General features: G+C 38.4%; 1 protein-coding gene across 5 annotated transcripts in view; it reads left to right on the top strand.

The window, feature by feature from the left end:
• The window catches only part of POT1 (protection of telomeres 1), a 167,678-nt gene extending 149,890 nt beyond the window's left edge, over positions 1-17,788 (top strand). For 2 of the 5 annotated variants that reach the window (XM_084612061.1, XM_084612062.1), the window contains exons 17-21: positions 1,504-1,639; positions 4,243-4,334; positions 9,259-9,350; positions 14,423-14,528; positions 15,749-17,785. In XM_084612061.1, coding sequence (XP_084468187.1) covers positions 1,504-1,639; positions 4,243-4,334; positions 9,259-9,350; positions 14,423-14,528; positions 15,749-15,861 — 539 coding nt within the window. In that variant the 3' untranslated portion in view covers positions 15,862-17,785. Of the gene's footprint in view, positions 1-1,503; positions 1,640-4,242; positions 4,335-9,258; positions 9,351-14,422; positions 14,529-15,748 lie in introns of all 5 variants that reach the window. The other 3 variants (XM_084612063.1, XM_084612060.1, XM_084612064.1) reach the window with 3 other exon arrangements.
• The last annotated feature ends 537 nt before the right edge of the window (positions 17,789-18,325 follow it).

Genomic DNA, 18,325 nt, shown 5'->3' with positions numbered 1-18,325 from the left:
ACTACGGCCCACGGGCCACATCCAGCCCATTGGACCTTTTAACCCGGCCCTCAAGTTCCTGCTGGGGAGTGGGGTCGAGGGCTTTGTGCAGCTCCTGGAAGTAGCTGCATGTCCACCCTCCAGTTCCTATGCATAGGGGCAGCCAAGGCCAGGGGGCTCCGCACACTGCCCCAAGGGCCACCCCCCACAGCTCCCACTGGCCAGGAACTGTGGCCAATGGGAGCTGCAGGGGCAGCACCTGTGGACGGAGCATCACACAGAGCCGCCCACGCTGTGCCTCCACGTAGGAGCTGGAGAGGGGCGTGCAGCTGCTTCTGGCAGCTGCGGGGGAGGTGCCTACGGACGGGGCAGCGCGTAGAGCTGCCTGGCTGTGCTTTCAGTAAGCACCGCCTGGAGCCTGAGCCCTTCCCTCCCCCTGCCCCAGCCCTAGCCCTGATCCCCCTCCCGCCCTCCAAACCCCTCGGTCCCAGCCTAAAGCACCCACCAAAGCCCAAACCCCTCGTCCCCAGCCAGAGCCCTCAACCCCTCTGCACCCTAGCCCCCTGCTCCAGGCCTGATCTCCCTCCGTACTTTGAACCCCTCAGTCCCAACCCAGAGCACCCTCCTGAACCCCAAACCCCTCATCCCCAGCCCCATTCCAGAGTCCGCACCCCCAGCCGGAGCCCCCACACCGAAGTGGAGCCCCGTCCAGCCCGGAGCCCCATCGCACACCCTGAACACCCCATTTCTGGCCCCTCACCCTCTCCCATGCCCCAACCCCTAATTTTGTGAGCAATCATGGCCCGCCATACAATTTCTATACCTAGATGTGGCCCTCAGGCCAGAAAGTTTGCCCACCCCTGTGCTAGACTCAGAAAATCCTAGCTTCTCCAGTAATATAAAGCATTCATTTCTAGTCTTGGTAAGTTACCACATAGTACTTAAAATCATATTATCATGTTTACTATTGTGTTGCATTTTTTAGTTCTGATGCTGTTTTAACAGCCACTTGCTCTCATATTGCTAGCTAAAATTTAATGTCTTGTACCACTTAAAAGCTGGAATGTCAAGCTGTTTTCTAGTGGTATAAAGTGTATTCTAGTTCTGATTGTTCTCAAGACAGCAACCACTAAAATTTCTGGAAATGTAGTGAAAGAAAGAACAAAATGTAACTTGAGTAAAGTTACTTTAAGGTCTGTTATCTTGTTAGCTACTATTGTTATCATGACATATATTTAAAACATATGTTATGGTAACTTACAGCTTTGATTGAACATGTAGCACATGTGGTTGTGTTAACATTTTGTTCTCTTTGCATGCAGTAATGAGTCGCTTTTAAAAAATTTGTGTGGTTGTTCCTATACTTTTAATACATGCAGTACATTAAGGAGTTTCGTCAACACTGGCCTGCGTACAGTGATGAATTACAGATGCTGAAATGGATATCTGATAGGCCAAGACAGATGAATCAAGTAATTTAGGATTAAATACAATTAAGAAAACACTTTTTTTTACATTTAATAGGAGGGACGCTAAAAGAAATCAGAAAACTTTCAAGAAGATTTAAATGTATTATACCTGTGAGATCCACAAAAGAAGATCTTGAGTTACTAGACCTTTCAGCTCCCTTCCTTTTGCAAGGGAAAATATGGCATTATGGGTACGTTAAAAGAAAAAAAAAGTCTTAATAGTTTAGAAGTGGTTGCAATTAATAGATGTATAGTAAGTTAGTTTGTTTCAGTAACTTAATTCCAGTGTCACTTGCAAACAGATATAACTTTACCTTCTAAAGCTTGTTCTTGAAAAGAATTGTCCATGATAATTGCAAAAATTAAAATTGTATGGAAGAAGAAGACATTGATCTGGATCCTGACCGTGAAACTTATGCTACCACCACTATAGTTAAGAGAAAAGAAACTTACATGGTACACTTCTATTTTCAGGAGCTGACAGCTTTTTAAAAAAAACTACCCGTTAGGTTAAAAAAACCTTATTCTCAGCCCACAGACTTTCCTATAATTCTCTGGATGGTAGCGAGGGGTAGGAGGGTTTCCTCAAGGGTCAAGGCTTCTAGGAGGCATTGGGTATAGGAGCTCATGGGCTAGGGGTGTCATGCTTGACTATATGCATATATGCCCTCCCATGCACTTTAAATGATGTGCTACAGCCCCTACTTGATGGTATGAAAAGATGAGGAGTACTTGTGGCACCTTAGAGACTAACCAATTTATTTGAGCATAAACTTTCGTATGCAGCCGATGAAGTGAGCTGTAGCTCATGAAAGTTTATGCTCAAATAAATTGGTTAGTCTCTAAGGTGCCACAAGTATTCCTTTTCTTTTTGCTAATACAGACTAACACGGCTGTTACTCTGAAACCTATGAAAAGATGGTTATCTGAACTTATTAGTTTTTTCTGCCTTAAAAAATAGAAACGCTCTTGATCATAAAGACATGCCTACTTACACACCTCATTGAGGCAAAGGCATTGGTTTCTGCTGGGCACAGGTCATCACCAGTACAAAGTACCACCCTTTGAGCTGTCAGCATGCCCCATGTGATCACTAACTGTTTGGCAGCTCAGCTTCGTAGATGGGGCCTGCAGGTGTTTCCTTGTTCCGAGATGTCTGTCTCATAAGAGCCCAGTCTTATAACTATGCCCTACAGGAGATATTTTCCCTCTTTAAATCTTTGGGTTTTATTGTAAACATTGAAAAATCACACTGGTTCCTACGCAGTCTTTCACCTTCCTAGGAGCCATCTTAGATATGACAAGAGCCCTAGATTTTCTGCCCAGAACAGGATTTGAGATCTTCAGGCAGTAAACCTAGTCAGGTCCAGAGGAGCAGGAGCAGTAGTTTTTCATTTGGCCTGATGGCAGGTTGTACCCTTGTTGCCCTCTTTGCATGGGTATGGATGTGTCCCTTGCAGAGGTGGTTCAGTCTACTGTGTAGACCAAATCATGGCCTGTACATTATAGTTTCCCTTATTCAGAAGGTTCGTGATTCTCTTTTGTAGTGAAAGCTCCCAAAGTTTGTCTCGAAGAGAAGCCCATCCCACAGCCAGCACGTTGAATAATAGTAGGCACAAAGGCCTCCAAACTTGGGAGTTCATTTAGGAAACTTGAAGGTTCATGATGTTTCAAAGTCTCACTTGTGTGCGTTAAGACCTTTACAGTAAAATTAAATGTGCACCAAGGTATGGTTGGTGTAGGGGCGATCCTTGAATTCCCTGACAGCTGTACGTCTAAAATCTCAGCCTTTGCAATTTTCATTAACGGTCTTACATTTCATCTATGTAGAATTTTTGGGTATTATCTTATTGCCCATGTAGTTGTCCTAACTCTGAATGCCACATATTCTATGTAACATATTTTAAAGGTATGAATTATATTCCTGCAACGTATTAAACCAAATTCTGCTATATTTTCTCCATTGTAAAACCAGAGTGACTTTATTGATATCTGCTTCACACCAGTGTAAGTGGGAGCAGAATTAGGTCTACTGATGACAAATTTGCTTTTAAAGCTAATCTTAAAGATAATAAATGTCAATTTTATGTTATAACTGTAACATACTAGCACAGAAGCTTATTTTGAGGGCAGAATAATGCTACCATAACTTTGTTTCTTAGGGCAAATGAAAATAACTTTATATGGACATCTCTCAACATTAGATATTTTTATTCACTTTACAGTATTTTAGTTGCTGTCTTACATTCTGTAAAGGTTTGATGATGGTACATTAGTACTCCAGGAATAAAAAGGAGAGGTTCTTTTAATAACTCATAATTAAAATATTTTAGGCACAGGTTAATCCAAATTCCTATACTAATAATCTTATAAGCCTATCATGTATTTTAATACATAGTAGAGTTTCAGATTTATTACTGTTGTTACAAAATTGCACTTTATAAGTATTGTTAAAGAACCAAAAGTGCTAGTGTATGAATATGTGCTCAGTTGGTATCAGTGCACAGTTAGCCTTTTTTATTCAATTAGGCTCTTTTGTGGGTCAAAATAACTTACTTTTTGTAGCTGGTGATTCATAAGGAGCATTAATGTAGTTTAGTACTTTAGATGTTGTACGAAGCTTCTCTGCCTTAAAAAACCTGATTTGTACACTGTGGACCTTTTCATAGTGGTGATGGTTTGCATCTCCATTGAGTAACTTTATTTGAATAAACTTGTTTGGCACAGAATGAACAAGCTAATAGTTCATCACCTTGAAGTCTGTACACTAACAGCATCTTATTTTAAATGTCAGGTGCAAACAGTGTTCGAATCAGAAGACTATCCAGAGTCTCAGTTCCCTTGCAATAGAAGAACCATCATGGGAGCCCACTGAAATAGCACGAGGTTAGCTAACATCATTATGACCTGAACTAGATTGTGTCTTGATTCTTAAGGTAGATACAAATTGTCTGACTGAATGGATTACACTTTTGCTCGGATCTTTGTGTCCTATGGATGCATGTGTATTTGCATATATGATTACCTTTTTAGAATATTATATTAAAGATGAACTGAAAAACTTTTTACCTTTTGGAATGTGAGCTCATTGTTTAGTGTTTTTTCCTAACCAGGTGACATTTTTAACAATTAAGATAGTGCAGGTGTAACGAATCTTTGTACTTATAGATGAGTATATAGATGAGCTATACACACATATGTAGCATCAGGAATAAAATTTGTACCATGCACAAGTCTTTCACTTGAGCAAAATGTGAATCTTCCTTAGCTGTAAATGATAGTAAGGTTTGTATCGTTTTTTTAAACACTACCCTTAGAGGACATAAACGCTAGCCTACTACATAACCCAGGGAATTGGTGAAGAGTTCATCGCCCAAGTCAAAAAGGTTTGAGCCCCTAAGTCCCCTTTCTGCTTTTGAAAATCTCCCTGTCTATTCCTTGTGTTGCTTTAGATAGTCTCATCAACTGATGGAAGGAAAACAGAGCCCTGGGAAATACAGTGGGTAAAGAAGATAACAGTTTGAACTGTTTCTAAATTTAATTATTTTAAATCAGTTCACATCCTAATAAGGATTTGCAATCTCAAGTAGTATCTAAATCTGACTGATTTTATTAAAGAATACAGACTACTGCAGAAGCATGATGTGTCTCATAAATATCCTCTCATGTTTATTCTGTATTAGTAAATATAAGCTAACACATAACTTACAGTATCAAATTGTGTTCATTAGAAATTTACTTTCCCCCCCAAATTAAAAAAAACAACTAAATTCATTAAATGAAAGCTTTCCAACAAATTAAATAAAAGCAGTAGTTGGGAGATGTGTAATTCCTCACAGCATAATTCATCAACATATCAATGTGGCTACTGCATGAAAACCAATTTTGTCTGGCTGAATAAATAGCTTTGGTTTGGTTAGATTGAACCCTTTGCTTTCAGAATGTACTTCCCTGACGTATTTTAGTCACTGAGTGGTGGATCATGGCAGCATAAACAGTGTACGTGACTTGTTTATAGGTAAATACTTGATCGACTATTTACATTTTCCCCAGAATTGTCCAATTAAAGATAGCACAGGTATAAAATGGAGAGATATATAAATGTCTATAATACAAAAGTAATGCATATAATATATAACTAATATTTCCGTAAGAATTTGAATTCATATGAAGGTCTATAAGGCAAGAAGAGTGTTAAAAAGCATCAGTTGTTTATATTCAAATATCGATGGGCTGTAAGAGCCCAAAATGCAAAGTCTTCCCTATTTTACAATTGTGGACTCCTTTTAGTGGAGTCTAGACTCTTACTAAACAAAATTTCGTGAAGGTGACCTAGTCTGGAATCATCAGGAGAAACTGAATAAGTGGTGTGTAAACAGGTCATCCACCTTTTTCTTGGAAGAAACTTCAACAATGTTTCTGTAGAGATGTTTATTCTCACATAACTTCAAACATATACTGCAAGCAATTATTTTTACTTATTTTATCAATTTGATTTTAAAAGTATGTGAATATATTTCTAGTTTTAACTGATTATATATCATTTGCGCATAGAATCAGAATCCTAGAAATGTAAGACTAGAAGGGACCTCAAGAGGTTATCTAGTCCAGCCCCCCGTGCTGAGGCAGGACCAACTAAACCTAGACCATCCCTGACAAGTGTTTGTCTAACCAGTTCTTAAAAACCTCCAATGACAGGGATTCTTTAACTTTCCTTGGAAGCGTATTCCAGTACATTTTTTTGTGTGTAATATCTAATCTAAATCTCCTTTTCTGCAGAGTAAGCTCATTACTTCTTGTCCTGTCTTCAGTGGATTTGGAGAACAGTTGATCACCATCCTCTTTGTAACAGCCCAAACATAGAATCATAGAATATCAGGGTTGGAAGGGACCTCAGGAGATCATCTAGTCCAACCCCCTGCTCAAAGCAGGACCAATCCCCAACTAGGGATTGTCAACTTTGTCAAGCCTGACCTTAAAAGCTTCTAAGGAAGGAGATTCCACCACCTCCCTAGGTAACGCATTCCAATGTTTCACCTAGTGAAAAAGTTGTTCCTAATATCCAACCTAAACCTATGCAACTTGAGACCATTGCTCCTTGTTCTGTCATCTGCTACCACTGAGAACAGTCTAGATCCATCCTCTTTGGAACCCCCTTTCAGGTAGTTGAAAGCTGTCAAATCCCCCTTCATTCTTCTCTTCCGCAGACTAAACAATCCCAGTTCCCTCAGCCTCTCCTCATAAATCATGTGTTCCAGTCCCCTAATCCTTTTTGTTGCCCTCCACTGGACGTTTTCCAATTTTTCCACATCCTTCTTGTAGTGTGGGGCCCAAAACTGGACACAGCACTCCAGATGAGGCCTCACCAATGTCGAATAGAGGGGAATGATCATGTCCCTGGATCTGCTGACAGTGCCCCTACTTATACATCCCAAAATGCCATTGGCCTTCTTGGCAACAAGGGCACACTGTTGACTCATATCCAGCTTCTCGTCCACTATAACCACGAGGTCCTTTTCTGCAGAACTGCTGCCAAGCCATTCGGTCCCTAGTCTGTAGCGGTGCATGGGATTCTTCTGTCTTAAGTGCAGGACTCTGCACTTGTCCTTGTTGAACCTCATCAGATTTCTTTTGGCCCAATCCTCTAATTTGTCTAGGGCCCTCTGTATTCTATCCCTACCCTGCAGCCTATCTACCTCTCCTCCCAGTTTAGTGTCATCTGCAAACTTGCTGAGGGTGCAATCCACACCATCCTCCAGATCATTAATGAAGATATTGAACAAAACCGGCCCGAGGACCGACCGTTGGGGCACTCCACTTGATACCGGCTGCCAACTAGACATGGAGCCATTGATCACTACCTGTTGAGCCCGACAATCTAGCCAACTTTCTATCCACCTTATAGTCCATTCATCCAGCCCATACTTCTTTAACTTGCTGGCAAGAATACTGTGGGAGACCGTGTCAAAAGCTTTGCTAAAGTCAAGGAACAACACATCCGTGACATATTTGAAGACTGTTACCAGGTCCCTCCTCAGTAGTCTCTTCTCAAAACTAACATGCCCATTTTTTTAACTTTTCCTCGTATGTCAGGTTTTCTAACCATTTTATCATTTTTGTTGCTGGACTCTCCAATTTGGCCACATATTTCTTAAAGTGTGGCACCCAGAACTGGACTCAGTACTCCAGCTGAGTCTTCACTGGTGCCAAGTGGAGCAGGATAGTTACCTCTCATGTCTTATTACATATGATATTCCTGTTTATACACCCCAAAATATTATCCCTTTTCACAATTGCATCACGTTGACTCATATTCAGTTTGTGATTCACTTAAACCCCCAGATCCTTTTCTAGCCAGTTATTCCCTGTTTTGTAGTTGTGCCTTTAGTTTTTCATTCCCAAGTGTAGTACTTTGCACTTGTCTTTTGATGAATTTCATCTTGTTGATTTCAGACCAATTTTCCAGTTTATCAAGGTCATTTTGAATTCTAATTCTGCCCTCCAAAGTACTGGTAACCCCATCCAGTTTAGTGTCATCCACAGATTTTACAAGCATGCTTTCCACTCCATTATCAAAGTCATTAATGAAAATATTAAATGGGACCAGACCCTGGACAGGCCCCTGCAGAACCCAATAGGAATCTAAAGCAGTATTCAAATATAAACCCCACACAGACTTTCAATTGAAGATAGTCAGGAGAGTGTGTGATTGGAAAGTAGCTGCAATAATTATATAGATTAGATGCATAGTTTTGGATCATTTTTGTCTGACAGATGACATAGTTAATATCCGTGGGAGAATGTACCTAGCCATTGAATTTTCACAGATGGGTTTAGTTAATTTCAGAGTACCGGTCAGGCAGCTTTTTTATTTGAGTAGAACTTGCCCAGGAATTTTAATTACATCATATGGAATAAATTGTTTTCCCATAGATAATATATTTCACCAAATATATTGCAGTATGTTAGTTTAGAACATGATCCTGTTGTCACTGAACCAAAGGCAAAACTCTCACCAATTTCAGTGGAAGATCAGGCAGAAAGAGATCCTAACACATAGAAGTTAGGATGTATGCAAATGTTTCCAACATTTTTACTAAAGAGAAAAGATGTACTTTGGAGCATTTTCTGTATTTTTCTAAACTCCTGAGCAAAACTGAATTTCCATTCTAATGTGGTACTCCATATGTAAATCTTTCTGGGCATCTCATTTAACCTGCAACACAAAATGTTTTCACTTAGTGTATAATAACATTGTCATGAATCATATATGTAGTGCTATGTGAAATGTTTAGTGAAAATACATGCTTCACTGAAAAAATGCAGATTTGCTTCAACCAAAACAATCAGCAAATTCAAGTAGATTTTGGTGAATTTTTTGTATTGGTGGGAGGAGAGAGGGAAAAAACAACTTTTCATTTCAGAAATGCCTTTTGTTTTGGAATTTCCCTCAATTTTGTATAAAAATAAAAACGTTGAAATCAAAACAAAATGTCTGGTTTTAGATTGAATGAAACATTTCCATTGCTTGCTTAAAAAAAAAAAAACTTGAAAATTTTTTGTTTCAGGTCAACCTGAAAAGATTTTGTTGTTTATTTTTCAGTTCAGTGTTGAACTGAAAGATCTGTGATTCGCACAGCTCTAATTATTAATCCACAACCACCACCTGTCCAAGTATCTAATTATATTTTTAAATTATGATCTTACAATAAGTCACATCATTAAAAGCAAGTCATTTCAATTACCTTGTGTTGTGATAATTTTGTCTTGAGTTCTCAGTACCTAAAGCAAAATTTTTTTCCCACACTAGTTTTAGGTATTGAGCCACTCCAGTATGTCTTTGTTATGAAGTTTACACTTGATGATGGCACAGGAACACTGGATGCATACCTCTTTGATTATGTAAGTAAACAGAGGGTAAATAGATGATGGTTCTTGTTAAGTATCGTCTCAGAGATGTATGCATGTATATATGAATTTGTACATTCTCTTTGTCATATGCAGTGTTTTAAAACAAACTATTATAATGAATGTACAAATTATTAGCACTATCCTTTGATGAAAATGCTGTTTAGGTCAATACTAGATAAAAGGTAAAATGGGAGAAAAATGTGTGTTCAAGTCTTAAAATGGACTGAAGAGAGGAACTAGAGTGGCAGTTGTGGACACCCTCCTGCTTCCCCCCACCAGGGCACAACCTCGACTGTGGGACTGGTATGTCCCCATTAACACTCTGGATCAGGGTACTCTTACACTGCTCTGCTAGTAACTAGCAGCCCCTTCTGGCTTTGCTGTCACATAGCCATTAGCACATGAGGGCACACCCAAAGTTACATGCAGGCTTTCACAGCCTGTCATGAACTATACATAGGGAGACCCCAGCAAATCCCCAGGGCCCAGTCTTGCACCCCAAAAATGTACCATCTTGCGCTGATTAAGAAGGTCTTGAGCAGTATAAGCTCATTAATTAATTCACCACTCCTTCAAAGGATAGTAGATGTGCCCCAGACTTTGTAATTTGAGCAGATTCCCCGAGCTCTTTAGACAAATTCATTGGTGAAGATAAAGAATTAAAATAAGTTTATTAACTACAAAAAGATAGATTTTAAATGATTATAAGTTGTAAGCATAGAGATCAGAGTTGGTTACATAAGAAATAAAAGAGAAAATCAAAGTTTAAATCATAAACTTTATCAGACTAAGCAAGAGTTGAATCAAGCAGTTTTTCTCACCCCACTCAAAGTTGCAAGCAGTTCACAGTTCTTAATACACAGGCTGAACTCCCTGCTCAACCTGGGACCAATTTCCTAGTTCAAAGTCTTTTCTGCCAAACGTTCTTGTTGCCTTCAGAGTAGGTGGGGAGGAAAGAGGCAGACTCTTAATGCCACTGTCCCTTATTTTATATACTCAGTTCATGTGTCTGGAAAAATACTGGCTCAAACGTGGAGTCAAGCATCACCAGTCCTGATACCTTGCTGAGTCACTGAGTTAAGCAATCCCCATTATGTAGAGCTTGAGCAACTGTCTCTTACTGAATTGTAAATCTCTTGTTTGAAATTCCCTTACTGGTCAACGGGTAGGGAGGGTCGTTTAACACCCATCTGGGTGTGGGTCACCCACTTTGTTGCCACTGGATAGCTTGCTATGGGCGTCTCCTACACTCACAACATATTTAAGTAACAACCATATAGCAAAATCTCATAATTCTATATACAATGATGATATACATATTTTGACAGAACAATGAGTTTCAGCAAATCATGAGTTTTCATAGGATATTAAGATATCCTATGAAAACTCATGATTTGCTGAAACAAGACATTCTTGGTACAAAATATAACCATACACAAGTGGTGAATATGTAGGCTACAGAGTGCTATTTTGAAGTACAATATGTCACAGGTATACAGCATTTTGTTTTTCCACAAAGTCCCTGGTTGAGCTGGCTGAGTTTCTCTCTGTCATGGTGTTAAATCACCCTGTCTGATTGCTTTCAATCTGATCACTGAGAGTGACTATTTTGGGGGGTTAGCTCAGGATTTTATGACTACTCTGACAACTTGAAATTAGATGAAGGTTTCTAACCATTAGAGGAGTGAGGTTTTGGAATAGCCTTCCAAGGGAAGCGTTGGGGTAAAAGACCTATCTGGCTTTAAGATTAAACTTAATAAGTTTATGGAGGAGATGGTATGATGGGACAATGTGATTTTGGCAATTAATTGATCTTTAAATATTCATGGTAAATAGGCCCAATGGCCTGTGATGGGATGTTAGATGGGGTGGGATCTGAGTTACTACAGAGAATTCTTTCCTGGGTTTCTGGCTGGTGTATCTTGCCCATATGCGTAGGGTTCAGCTGATCGCCATATTTGGGGTCAGGAAGAAATTTTGTCCAGGGCAGATTGGAAGAGGCCCTGGAGGTTTTTCGCCTTCCTCTGTAGCATGGGGCACGGGTCACTTGCTGGAGGATTCTCTGCTCCTTGAAGTCTTTAAACCATGATTTGAGGACTTCAATAGCTCAGACATAGGTGAGAGGTTTATTGTAGGAGTGGGTAGGTGAGATTCTGTGGCCTGCATTGTGCAGGAGGTCAGACTAGATGATCATCATGGTCCCTTCTGACCTTAATAACTATGAATCTGTATAAACTCTGTTTCCTTACTGGGTAGATTCTAGCCAAAGCCATATAGCTGTCCATCCTCTAAATCTAGTTGTTTGATCTAAAGGTCTGGGTAATGGGGCTCTTGCTTGTCATGAACTGACTAGTGCCTCCTAGGTTTTATTCATCTAGCCTCCAAATAGTCCCTGCTCTAGAAAGATTGTTTCTCTTACCTAAACACTTGGTCTCCACATTTAACATCAGATTATACATTCACTCTTTGTGACTTTACAGACTTTGCTTAAATTACATGTCTCCGTTTCCCAATTTTCTAAAATAGAAATGATATTGGCCTGCCCATGGGAATGTGAGGGATTAACTAAATGATTCTAAAGTGCTATGTAAATATGCAATATTATTTTTCATATGCATATGTAATAGATGTATTACTTTGTGGAAGAAATGGAAAATCCTATTTCATATGTTCATGATGGCAGAGTTAAATTAGTTGTGAGTACTCTGCATGTCCTAGATTTTGAGTAGTTGGGCCTTCATGTTTCATTTAGATAGTTGTTTGTATTCAATAGACATTTGTTTTAGCTGTCCTTTCAGTTGTTGCATACCTGCTGATAATTTCAGGTAGGAATGTAAATGTTAAGAAGTATGAGGACTTTGATAAGATGAATAGATGCTGATAATACCAATCTAATGTAACATTATATTTGTAATGTATTACACAGCAGCTTTGGAATTATCTAAAACAAGTTGGGCTTTTTGATCCCTGTGTTTCACAGCTTGCAACATCCTCACCTCAAATACATACAAATTAATATAGAAATATATTTTTACCCACTGTGTCAAGTGACAATCAGGGGGAAATATTTTCCCATTTCTTTAACACATTCTGTATAACAGGTTAAAAGGCTCTTCTCGTAAAATATTAAGGTCTTTAGCTGCAAAAGGAAGCTGAAGCCCAGCAATCCCCACTTTCTCCTCTTCTTTCCTTTCCACGGCCCCTCTCCCCTTCTTTGAAAGCTGTTCTTCTAAATTGAGAAACTAATCTGGGGGAGCTGCTGAGTGCTACAGCTGAGCTGCAGGGGGAAAAGGTAGTTTTCTTTTGAAGTGTTACCTGCACTTCAAAAGGAAACTGCCACTTTCCTCTGCTCAGACTAAGGTGCTCCAACAGTGCTTGAGAAGAACCTGGGCTGCTTTGAATTGTGACTTTAAACTAGCTTCCAATCAGATTTCTATAGTCATGCTCCCAGTTCATTTTCTTAACCTGATTGTCTGAGTTAAAGGAGCTGGGGAGAAGAGTCAGCAAAAATTATGGTATGGTAGCGGGAAGGACTTCGGAGGTCAGAGGGAGTAATTGTCCCTCTCTGACATGTCCCCATCTTTTGGTCATTTTCCATTAGATTTCTAGTTTAAAAATTAAAGTGAGGAGAAACTGTTCCCACATTAGTTCTTTTAAGAGAAAGCATGAGTTGAAAATGTGTCTCTTTTGCCGTAAACGGTTGTTCTTTAACATTTATATTATAGTGCCATCTAGAGGTCAACCAGAAAGGACCCCATTTTGCTAGGTGACACATCAGCTGGGCTCCAGGGAGAAAGAGAGATGAGGTTGGCCAAGAAATGTGGGGGAAAGAGGAACAAAATGAAAGTCTGGTCAAAGTTATGTTAAAATAATTATGCTGTAGTGAAAATTGTTGGGAGTAGGTTTTATACAGTTCCCCTACTCTTTTATTTCATCATCTGCTTGAGCTACTCTTTATAGTGGGAGGATAAATTGTGTAAAACCCACCCACATGTCTTTTCAAACAGAAGAATGAAATTCAAAACAAGAGTTCTACTTGCATAGGTTCAGATTCCGACACCCTTACTCCTGTTCACCTCCTTAATCTTGAGGAGTAAGTGGTATTTTATGCCTCAGGATTTCCATTCATAGCAGTGGGACTATTTGAGGTGTAAGGTTGAATTTAAATAAGGATAGCACAATCCTGTCTATAATTTCTGTCTGTTTGTCTATCATACTTATATGGCCCCCATCACTATAGTATCTAGAGCTGGGCAATTGGGTTGGGGGGGGAGGTATTATTTTTGCCAAAAAAAAAAAATGCATTTTGGGGGCTCTGAAACTATTCACAAATTTGTGATGAATTTGTCAAAAAGTTTTGCCTGAAAAAAGAAAATAAAAATGTTTTTTCGAAAAGTCAAATTTTTTCATTTCAACCATTTGAAAATATTGTTTTGACTTTGTTTCAAAATGTTTCATTTTGAAATATCTTTTTGACTTTTCATTGTGAAATGATGTTTCATTTTTAAATTTTGTGCCATTAAAAAAACCCATATAAAATGGTGAAAAACACCCAAAGCTGACTGAATCAACACTGATTACAAAAAAATAATCATCTTGTGTCAACCTAAAACATTTTAATTGGTTCAAAACAGAAAAAAAAAATGAAAAACTGAATTTCAGTTTGAATCAAACCAATTTGTTTTTTCACATTTTTTTAGTCAGCCCCCTGCCAACTGAAAAATCTATTATTCACTCAGCTCTAATAGTGTTTGAGCACCTCACAATCTTTATTGGATTTATCTTCATGCAGTATGTGTGTTAGTAAGGCATTAATGCACTTTTTTGGTGGTCTAAGTCATTGCGCATACTACATGTCTCAGGGTTAATGCCCTACTCATGCATGTTCTGGTTTGTTTCTAGCTGTATTTGGATCATTTTAAAAACACAGAACTGAATATATTGCTCCCTTTTGTCATTTTAGTCTCTTCATAAGATTCAAGAGCTTTCTAAAATGACACTAACTAATGACAACCTGATTTATTTTTCTCTTCTTTTCTCCTCAAACCCTTCCCTTTCCTCAGGAAAAATTTTTCCAGATTCCTGCCTCCGAAGTCCTTACCAGTAGTCTTCTTCAGGAGAAGATGGAAATGATCATGAATATACTTTGTCCTCCAGGAACAAAACTAGGTCAGCTGTCACTTTTTGTAATCTGCTACTATATATGTAAAGTTAAGCTGTATTCACCATTAATTTATTATAAATATGATGAGAGCACAGACCAAATTCAATACTACAGAATTGTAAGGAAATTGTTACTTTTGTTTAGTGTAATATGTTTGGTTTGTCCTTTTTAAAAAAAAGGGGCCTTTGGGAACAGGAGTAATAATTCAGTCCCTAAAAGGGTAATGAGGGTGTGCAGCTGTTCACTCATGTTGGCATAGATTCAGTTTGGTATGTATATATGCATGTCGAGGCAGAGCTAGATGTGTAATTCACATTTATATGGAAGTTAACCAAAAGACCTTTATTTAAAATGTCACAGAAGCATAGTGACAATTGATAGAGAATTCAGTCTGAGCCCCTCACTTTAGGCCAGATTCTTCCATTGAATGCACACAGAATGTTGGAGTACCCTTTCCTGTGGGAAATCCCTGTGGAAAGTGACTCAGGGTAAGGAAATCTTCATGAAGATCCCATCAGAGTTCCTCTGAGCATTTCATCTGGGGGCCCAAAATGGAAGCGTCCTTTGGGCTGTCTGAACAGAACTGTTTGTCTTTGCCATAGCTCTGGCCCTTAGGAGCCTGTTTCCTCACAGTTTTCAGAGTAACAGCCATGTTAGTCTGTATTCGCAAAAAGAAAAGGAGTACTTGTGGCACCTTAGAGACTAACCAATTTATTTGAGCATAAGCTTTCGTGAGCTACAGCTCACTTCATCGAAGTGAGCTGTAGCTCACGAAAGCTTATGCTCAAATAAATTGGTTAGTCTCTAAGGTGCCACAAGTACTCCTTTTCTTTTTCCTCACAGTGCAAGTCCAAAGCACCCAGGCACCTTTGTCCCTGGGGACCTTCTTCCACCCAGTGCAGTGGGTGTTCCATGGAATAGAAATTATATCCCTAGGCTACATTATCTTCTCCAAGTACAATCCTTTGGTGAGAACAGAGGGAGAATAATGATACAGATCCCACTCTGCAGCCTCCTCCCAGGTGGCTCTCTGTACCAGCAGAGAGGAGAAGCATTTCTCAATGGGGACTGATCAACCCCTTCTGTGCATAAGAAACTTCAAAATCCATTTTCAGTCAGCTGAATTATGTGTTAGTGTTCCTAGTTAAAGGCTGTGTTAAAGTTCCACTTTTCTTATAAGAGCTGGAAATACTATCAAAATGTGTAATTTGTTTTTGATTTGCAGATGACTTGCCATGGTTGGAATGCTTCATCAGGTCTTATAATGTCAAAGATGGAATGGAACAGCAAGTTTGCTATCAAATTTTTGACACTATGGTTGCTGAAGATGTTATCTAGTGATATGTATTGCAATTTAAGAGACATGCAATTTATTGACATTGATTACAAAAAAGTTTTGAAACTATAAAAACCATAAAAGGTTTTGTATAACATTTAATGTATCATGTTATGTGTTGAGAAAAATTAATCAGGAAAACAAATGCCTTTTTCTGCATCTCACTTGTGCATGAAGGTTTTAGCTCTTCTGTTTCTGAATTAAAATTAATTAGACATATGCTAAGAGGTATTTATTACTTGCTCTGGGCCCAACCCAGTGAGTCAAGTGGTAGTTGAGGTGCTCAGTACTTCATGGGATTGATCACTGCATGGTTGAAACTGTTAAAAGTGATTTAATATCCAAACATTCCAAGCTATTACGCAATTGAAAATTATCAATAATGTTACTAAACTCTGCTATGACTTACAGCATCGAATTTAAAGGAACATTGTAAAATGTAAACATGTTTTGTAATGTATGAAGAACAGTCAGCATGATTATGCTTTGTTTATTTACCTATTTTAATACAAAAGAGTGTGATTTGAGCACAGCTGTGGAAACAGGGCTCTTCCATTAACTTGTATTTCCTCACTTTATTCTGTACAAACCTATTTTAGGGTTCTGAAAAACCATGGGTTTTTTCCTTACTTTAATTTCTCATTGATATGTAGATTGTAGCAAGCTTTTCCTGCAATCCTTATGTGTACAGGTAGTGTTACTGACCTCAGTGGAGCTATACGCATGAGTTAGAATTACTCATCTGGTTAAGAATCATAGTCAGGCCATAAAAGCAGGGATATTTAAAATATTAAAATGAATACTAATATTTATTAGATTGTAAGGATGGTAAAGTCAGACATATTTGGGACCATATCTGACATTGCTGCTCCTTTAAATTGTGTGTGTATTTGCAGAGGTTCTTGCACATAGTTTGGCTAAATTTAGTGTCCGATTATACTGTCTCGATTGCTTTTCTCTTTTATATAATTGGATTGGATGGCTAAATTTTAAGACAGCATTTTCAGGCCAACGAGTGACTAGTTGGCTACCACAGTGAAAAACATGCGTGCTCTTTTACCTTGCATTCTAATATTTGCCCCAAATTCAGAATAATTTTCTAGAGAATAATTTTAATGTAAAAATTCTTGTAAGGGGAATATGCTTCTTGTCATCAAGGAAAAAATTACATAACACTTGCACAGCGGACTTTTTTAAATGGAGTATGGAGATATTTAAAATAGTGCTAACAGTTGACTAGTACTTTGATACTAAATACAAATGATTTTACAGTGTTCTAAGAAATGATTAGTAGAATAAGCTATTATATCCACTTAGTTTCATACAAATGTCAATAGATTTTGTGTGTTACTTTAAAAATCACTCTGAGCAATGGAAACAGTGAGCCATGAACCTAGAAGTTATATGCTTTATCAATTATCATGTGGGTAGAAGGTACATTAACATTGGAAGCCGATGGTTCGCTTTCAAGGAGAGGAGAAACTGTCAGCCTGATTGAATGGGACCATCAGCTTGCCAAGCAAGGAAAAAAACTGGCAATATTTCTGAAAGCAGCTGCCTACCTACCCCTGGCCTGATGAGAGATACTGATAAGTGAATTATTTTTAAGACTTGAACACCTACTTGGGTGTCCAGATAATTTCAGTGGAATTTAACTCCTGAAGTGCTCATCCATAAGAAATATACAAGGGTTTGTTTGCTAGGTAATGGATAGTTTAATCACAAAAACTATAGAGCCAAACCTCTTTTGGAATAAGATTTGTATAGAAGCCTGTATTTCTAGTTGTGTTATATGACATCACAAACCATATTATGCACTGCCAGTCGTTGTTAGAAAGTAAGTGTTAAATTGTAAATGTTTTTTATATAAATAAAAAGTCATGTTCCTATACATCATTGCAGGTATTAATAATATCTATTTTAAAGTAACCCTTTTGAAAAATAATAGATCAGAATATATAAGGCTCACACTTCAGTGTATATTTGTTTTCACCATCTCTAATGTTTGAGATTCTTGGCAGAACGTTTTCAAGTCATTTTATGATTGTAAATATGACACTTAAAGTTGTTTGGCTATTGAATATTGTAATATTCAGCTGATTGATAAACACAGTTTAAAATAATGTGCTCTTTTCTCACACTTAACTTTTGGATATCTATTCACAAACACTCTTTGCTGCCAATGGCCTCATCCAGCAAAGCACATTCTTAGATAAGTTTGTTGAATTGGAACCCAAATAGTTAATTGTCTTACCAGATGTATTTTATTTGAGATTTTCAGTGCTCTTGGAAGATGTTGAATTTGTCAGAACCGAAGATCACGGTTCACAAAACTTGTCTCAATGTTGACCTGAAGGATCCTTCTATAGGGGTGATTGAGCTGTGTTCAATCTCCATGACTGTTTTATTCCTTAATGCTTCTGTGGAGACTGCCAACTTGGAAGCCAATTGGGATAGTAGTTTCTG

This window comes from Lepidochelys olivacea (genome assembly GCF_965140295.1).
Source record: "Lepidochelys olivacea isolate rLepOli2 genome assembly, chromosome: 1".
In the NCBI taxonomy this organism is placed as follows: Eukaryota; Metazoa; Chordata; order Testudines; family Cheloniidae; genus Lepidochelys; species Lepidochelys olivacea.
This window is presented reverse-complemented; position numbering and strand designations above follow the sequence as displayed.